At 33.1% G+C, this 8171-nt stretch overlaps 1 protein-coding gene across 1 annotated transcript; it reads right to left on the minus strand.

The window, feature by feature from the left end:
* Positions 1–5290: 5290 nt before the first annotated feature.
* On the minus strand, positions 5291–6643 carry LOC114314517 (F-box protein CPR1-like). Its single transcript, XM_082881228.1, has 2 exons — positions 6442–6643; positions 5291–6345 (listed from the first exon to the last, which is right to left on the minus strand). Exons 1-2 carry the CDS (start codon positions 6641–6643, stop codon positions 5291–5293), a joined length of 1257 nt encoding a protein of 418 aa, XP_082737354.1.
* Positions 6644–8171: the final 1528 nt, after the last annotated feature.

Consider the following 8171-nt stretch of genomic DNA (forward strand, 5'->3'; position numbering starts at 1 on the left):
GCGTGGAAACCCCCGCTCGAGCGTCACTCACAAACTCCCGCTTGAGCGTCAGCAATCCCGCTCGAGCGGCGGATACACACTTCCAGAACTTTTTACTGAACCAGGTCTCCGCTCGAGTGTCAACTCTCCCGCTCGAGCGTCACACACAACATCTCGCTCGAGCGTCAAAACCCCCGCTCAAGCGTACAACACTGCAGAGGAGATACTGGAAGATGGACAAATACGCTCGAGCGTCGAAACTCCCACTCGAGTGGACAAACAACAACGAAGGACCCACTCGAGCGTCAAAAACTCTACTCGAGCGTGAAGGCCAAAATCTGGGCAACTACTCTTGGTTTCTAAGTCCAACCAACCTTTTTCAAACTTGCCCAACACAACCCAAGACTCGAATACAAGGAGTAAAGGATGTAAACAAGATATATACAACAACCAACTCCATGGAACCTAAGTCCAAATACAACGATTAAAGGAAGGGAAACCGGGATCGTTATAGACTCTAACCCATCCAATCGAAAATTCAATTTATTATAACCACATTTTTTTGTGACATCTATTTTAAAATGAATATACAATTGTGCCTACAGTGTCTAAGTTTTAAAATTTTAATTTTAATTGATTATAAACACTGGTAGAGTTATAGAATGTGAAAAAAGTAATAGGCAAAGTTATTCTATTGAATCAATATAATCTAAATTTCTCTTCCACCCCCAAAATCACCTATCAAGAAGAAAAATTCCAATAAAAAGAAACTCAATAAATAAACTTCTAAAATTGTGAAGAAAAAAAAAAAGGCTCACTTGTTAAATGGGCCGTTGTGCCATTGCTCTCCATTTCTTGAAACATTCACTAATAGACCCACACAACACTTCCATTCATTATCTAACTTGAAATTTTCAACTCTAATCAAAACAAACAAAACATCTTGTTTTTGAAAAACAATAAAATCAAACATAAAGGCATTCTAAACAATGCTAATTTTTAAAATTACAATAAAAATTATCACAATGATTATCATCAAAATAGTATGATATTCAAAAATTAAAATAGAAGACCCAAATTATTAGCATAAAAAAATCAAGTATTCGCTTTTCTTGGTTCTTATTTCTGTACCGTCTCTGAACAAAAAGCATAAACTGCATCTAGCTAATAATCCAGAAGATAGCCAACATATAAAATGAAGCCTAGCTAGTAAAAATTTAAGATTCTTAATTTTCACAACATGTAAAATGCAGCCAAGTTAAACAATAGAATAGCAACAAATTATTGACAAATCCATCAATGGAAGGCAGACCAATTACCTAATCAACCATTGTAGCAAACAAAGCCATAACAACTTTTTATGAGCTAATCAAACACACCTTCAAGCCAAGGCATATGTACCTGAACCAAAAGGAAGAATAAAAAATATAAGCAAGCAAGCTCCATTATCCATTATCTAAAATCAACTCCCTAAAAATTGCCCACTGTTTATTATTAAAAATAAGATCCAACTCCCATTGATTGATTCACCAATTTTAATATACCTATATTTTTGTTAATCTTACCAAATATCCAAGGCATGTATCATTCACTGTTTGGGAGGAATGTAGAATAAACTATGATGGATTCGCTCACTTTTTTTTCTTTTTTTTTGTGTGTGTGGGGGAGGGGGGGAATGTAGAATAAACTATAAGATAACTTTGATCAATTAGGACATTCACATTACCAGCACTAAGTGCATTCAAGCATGGTTAATCAAACTCTATGTAGGAAAGGTTGTTTAGCCATTTACTTGGCTTGATAGATTTACTCACTATTTGAACAACAAAAAAGTATAATTATATAAGAAAGTAAACTATTTTAATTGAGGCATTTTACAGAACATCCAAAATTTGACCATCAAAAACAACAGCCACAACTTTCTAGCAAAATTTGCAATTAGTTACCTGACCAAAGGTAATGTTGAAGAAGATAACCAACAATTCTGTAGCAAAACTGAATGCTTATGTGTCATGAAAATTTTATAGGTGTTAGAAAAGTGAATCTGAAAGGTATAGAATTTAGAAAAGTGAATCTGAAAGGTTCAGCTAAATGCAAGTAAAGAAATTATGTCTATTCCTAACAAAGAAAAAATATACACAACATCATTGCAACTTAAGCCTAAACTCATAAAACCCACATAGAAAAATAACCACATAAAAAAATCAAGAGAAGAATAATATTGGTAGTTGGATGATTCCCAATTCTCCACAAAATCAAACCGAAAACAAAAAGTGCCTTCTAAATTCTATCAACTGGATTTGTTGTCTGTAAATTCCATCAACTGGATTTAGAGGATACCATCAGCTGGATTTAGAGGATGATTCCCATTATCCTTTTAGTATTTAAAGCATCGAATTTGTTGAATAATTCCATTTTTAAAAATTTAATATTATTTTATTATGGCTAGTTATGGCTGGTGGGTTATTGCTCCACCGTGACTATAATGGGGCCGTGCATATTATATTAAATTAATTTAATGGAATAAAGAGGGTGACGCAACAATACCCAACCCTCGATTATCAACTTCACATCTCCAGACCCACCCAACAAAACTTCACATCAAATAAAAATTGAGTAAATTATCAAACATTGAATGATTATCAAATTGACTGGTTATATCTCCAGACCCCCCCCCCCATTGAATGGTTATCAACTTCACATCTCCAGACCCACCCAAAAATACTGACATCTTTTGAGATTTCTTGTGTGTAAATTGAATGGTTAATGGAATTTTATCCCAATAATTCCAGTTGATGGAATTTAGAGGATAATGGGAATCATCCAAGAAACATTTTAGAGGAATATTAATTTAGAGGATACCATCAACTGGATTTAGAGAATAATTCCAGTTGTGTGCTACTAATTCCATTGAAACATTTTATCAAACACTTAATAAGCAAGGAATATAGAACCAAATGATAGTAAATGGGTTGATTTTGCGAAACCCAAACCCAAACCCAAAATCGAAATCAAATTCGTGAAATCCAACCAACTCTTCATAAAAGTTCAAGAAAAATCAAATTCTTGTATATTATCTGTATAAGTTTAAGAAAAATCAACTGATCAATTTCTTATAAAAGTGTAAGAAAAATCAACAAAAATCACTCTTAAAAATATCAGTTTCTTTTCTTCAAAAACAAGCTAAGTTTAGTACCATTTTCATTTTAGATGTCTTCATTTTTTGTGTCATTAGAAACAAAAAGTTTGAAAACACGACTTTATGATTATGCAAAAACATTTTCAAAATCCAGAAGATTTTCCCAAAAACAGTTTTTCAAAATCCGGTTTTTCTGTTTTTAATAACAGAGAACAAAAAAAAACGAAGGCATTTCCAAAAGTGCCCTAAATATTGTAGAAAGCACTACCTTCTACTGAAAGGAATTCCACAGTTTTCCATCCTACTTCTAGTTCCTAAAGTACTATAACCCCAGCCTGTCCTCAAAATTGTAACCTTCTACCAAAATGCACACTTTAAATCATTACCTCAAATTAAACCCCTTATTCCTATTTCTAAAACCTATTTTTCCAACACATTTCCAGCCGTATCTAGTAATCAAAAAGAGATTTTCAAGTAGTGCATTAAATGCATTGGATGACCACCCTCCACTATGGACCGTTATCACTTTATTTGTTTCAATCGCAACCTTCTATTAATATTCTGTTATGAAAGAGAATAAAAAAATGATATGTAAAAATGATATGACCAAAATTATCACTCAAAAACTGGTTTATTTACAAATATGCAAAAGACCTGTATATATCTTCCCTTTCTCTTACGCGCAACCCAATTTTATGACCAGACGGAAAAATTTATACATACCTCTCACACATATGTATGGAACCCACATCTTAAATGATCAATTTTGTCACTTTTCCATTCTTTTATAGTAGCAAAATGTTAACAGAAGGTTAAAATTGAAACAATTCAGAAATCAGGGGGCAAAAAATAACAATTTTTAGTTGAACACAACAGAACTAAAAACCCTAGGCCTAAATTCCAAACTCAAATTTTGCAAACATATAAATTGATCTAAAACCCTAAAAAAATTGAAATAAAACGAAGAAGAAGAAGAAAAGATTACCGAGCAAGATAATGTCGATGTTGAAAGTGCCACCTTCAGGCTTGATGCTTATGCTCGAGACATCGTTGTCTTTGTTGCATTCCTGAAGCTCCTTCTATACGTGAGCGAAATCCACCATCTTCAAACACAATTTACACAGAGAGAGAGAGAGAGAGAGAGAGAGTGAGAATTGAAGCTAAGGAATGTGTGTAATGAGAGAGAGAGAGAGAGAGAGAGAGAGAGAGTGTGTGTGTGTGTGTTCAAATTGAAATGAGAGAGAGAGGGGATGAGTACCGTTGATGCTCAAAGAGCATTTGGGCGGGAAATAAAGACATCTCAACCATTGAAGTTGAGATGAGACAATTTAAACCATTAGATCAAAATGTATCTCTAATATAAATTAGACATTTTTAAAAAGAGAGCCTTATTATATAGATTAGATCAAAATGTATCTCTAACATAAATTAGACATTTTTAAAAAGCCTCTTGCCTTATTATATAGATATATGTACATATAAAAATATTTAAAAATAAGTGAATTAATATTATCGGATGTATTTATTTAAATTAATGGGGGTGTCTGTGATCTTTTCGCCAAATGTTAAGAAGTGTCAGTATATTTTTGTTGAATATCAAAAGGTTGTATGTGATTTAATAAAATAAGATGTGTATAATACAACTTCCAAAAGCAAGAGGTGTCATATTATGAAAATGTTTAGTGTATTTTCAGGAGGTATTTGTGGTTTTTACCCCTTATTAATTATTATTCCTTTTACTCTTTGTAACAACTCAGTGTCTAACACTAGCAATTGAAGATAGCCAGCCTAAATGAAAAACAGGGCAGATCAATAAATCATTCACGTACCTGTGTTTAAATACAACAACGAGGTTAAAGTGACACCAAATTAGTAGTCTAAGGTGGCCTTCTTCCAGTGGCAAGTATGAAACTAAATTGAAATTTACAACGTTTAAAATTGGAACCACACCTTATTTCTGATTAGAAACTTTGAAATCGAGCCTTAGCACATTAAATAAAGATCCGATAACCACAATCTAACAAACAAATCCTCTCATATCTGAAGTTTTACATTGATCATGAATATTAAAAGCGAAACATATCTGCATATCACAAGTCGAAAGACAATTATATCTCTACATTGAGAATGGAAGAGAGACCACCACCAACTGAAAATGGAAGTAAATTACCTTTACAACTTCCTATTATTCTCGGCTTCCTCTAGCATTATTGATTGGGATAGGCTTCTTTCCAATTGAAGTGGACGATCAATCAAGTTTCTGTAAGAGGGTCGAGGAAGTCCAGTTTTTGTGAGAGAGCTAGGCATTGCACAACAAAAGAACCTACCGCGTGACCCACTTCCTTGTTGATTAATGCTGCTCCCCAATTCCGACGTTTCTTCTATACCTTTGTCAAGGGCATTACAAGATTTTGCCTTCTCCTCTAAAACTTCATTTCCTTCTATAAGTAAAACTAGGCTTTCCATGTAATTCTCCAAATGAAACGATTGTTTCAACCCATGGATTCCAAGATACACTATTTGCCTGATCTTGAAATCATATGTAACCAACTTCCCCTCTTTATCTTCTGCCAAAAATTCACCATTCTTCCTAAAACCTACAGCTTTGCTTATACCAAAATCAATTGTGAACAATTTAGTCCAAGACTCAACCACACCATACTCTTTCATCACCCATATATCACAATTCTTACTTGGATACCCCCAATCCCTATCATAATGGAACAAACAAATCGATTCCTCATACACTGCAACCGATGCAATTAGTCTGAACACATTAGAAACACAATCAGGGAGCTTTATCTCACGAAACACTTCAGTACTGATGTTGAATGACAGTATCAAATAGCGCCTTATTTCCTTCGTCATTGCCTCAAACCCAATCCAGTGGCATGCCCGGTTCACAAAAGCATGGGAAACGCATTCCATCAAATTATATGATGGGGCAATAGTATTAACAGTTCTCCAAGTCCCTATGCTAAGCATATAAACATCGACCTCTGCTGGAAGCCTGTAACCAAAGTTCTTGTGAAAATATACAAGTCTCAACACCTTAAAATCGTTAGTCAAGGGATCAAATCCGAATCCAAGGATAAACGTATAAGAACCGTGAGACTTATATGTAATGCGAGGCGTTGGAAGATTCAAACATCTCTTGATTGATGGGTTCCATAAAATCGTAGTTTGATCATGAGACGACAAGCACACTAACCCGTCACACGAACCCACTACCCTCAAATAATACTTTGTCCAGTTTGTAAATGGGCAATCAAATGTTGTACACTCATTGAATGTGTTGTTATTGCAATGCAATGTGAACTAACCTTTGCCATCAGTGTGGTGCCTAAGTAGTACTAATTCATTGTTGTTGTTTGCAAGAGTTTGGTTTGTGTGTGATGTGATGAAATTGGGACTATTGATTAGAGAGTTCCATGATTTGCATACACACCTCATTTGTAACAGGGACTTGACAGGTAGTCTTGCCAAGATATCAAACACCACTTCTTGTGGTAGATTGTCCGACATATTGTTCGCCTTGTGAGAAATTTCTTTGGTTTGGTTATGGTTTTGCCTTCAGATTTTCAGAGATTGATCTGTTCCTTGCACTCTCATGGAACTCTCACATTTGATGTTCCTTCCAACTTGACCTTCATATGATGAGATTTGTTGGCTAGTCAACCCCATAATTGTCCAAGCAAAAGTGACAAATTGTGGGATATATTTGAGGAAGGTTTGGCATCATTAGAATGGACTCCACCGCTAAGAAAAAGCTGTGTTTGTAGATTAGTAGATGGATACAATGGTGTGATCCAGATGCTCATTGGTTTTATACATATAATAAACTTCTATTCTCTTTAAAATATCTTTTTCATATTATTGTAATAATTTAATATTTAAAATTTAAAATTTAGACTTCTAGTCAAATCAATTTAATTTCTTGTCATCTAAATCAATATAATAATAATAATAATAAAATTAAGTTTCTCTCCAGTCCCCTAAACTAAAGTGGATCGTGCAATTCTAGTTTGTGGGCTCATCACGGGTCTCATTCTGATGATCCAATCCATTCATCTTTAGGCCTTTATTGCAGATTATTCATAAAAACTCATATTGATTCAATAATCGTAAAAACATGATTTCATTAAATTTGTCTTGAAAAAAGAAAAAGAAAAAGATGACAAGTATAAGCTTTTTATATTTCTTAACACAAATATAATTAAATTGTGTAATTATAATTATTAGATTTCTTTTTTTAAATGATGTAGTTGCAAATTGAAGAATGATGGTACAAGTTAGGCACACATAAGTTCAAAGAAAGGCTGCTATGTATATACTAAAAGGATGTATACATTAAAAGGTGTACATCATAAAAACACTATAAAAAATTATATATATTTTTTTACTACAAAATGGTATTACTTTCCTTACCATGACCATTACAACTGAAAGTGGGGTCAAAATAAAATTTTAGTAAAAATATGTGAATTTTAAGTGAAATAACCCTTTTTAAAATGTAGGGGTCTTGAGTGGGTACAAAACTAGTAGATAATTAGGGGTTTCGGGACCAAATTGGTGTTATTTCACGGTAGATTACCAAATGGTATAAAAATAATCAGAACCAGAACCAAATTGTTGAAGCTACATAACCAAACCAAAACCAAATAATAATAATCAATTTGTTTCTATGATTTTAGGCTATTTTATTTATTTAAAAAATTATAATTATTAATCAACAAAGGATCAATTAATTACAATAGATCATAGCAACAACTTAAATATTATTATTGCTACACAAATATTGGTTATATATATGTAGGATAACATTACTTATTTACATATGTGTATGTGTTTGTATAGAAATATTGATTATATAAATTTATTAGTGTGACAATCTCAATAAATTTGGAACAAATCGATTAACTAATGCATGTGAGGCAAATTGAAAACTCTGAGATTTGATCTCTTCTTTCAAGACCTAAAAAAATAGGTAACAAATTGGTCCGGTTGAATATATTCTTTAATCAATGGTTCTTGATTATTTAAAATCATAACC

Source organism: Camellia sinensis, chromosome 7 (genome assembly GCF_055761805.1).
Source record: "Camellia sinensis isolate YWXY chromosome 7, ASM5576180v1, whole genome shotgun sequence".
NCBI lineage: Eukaryota > Viridiplantae > Streptophyta > Magnoliopsida > Ericales > Theaceae > Camellia > Camellia sinensis.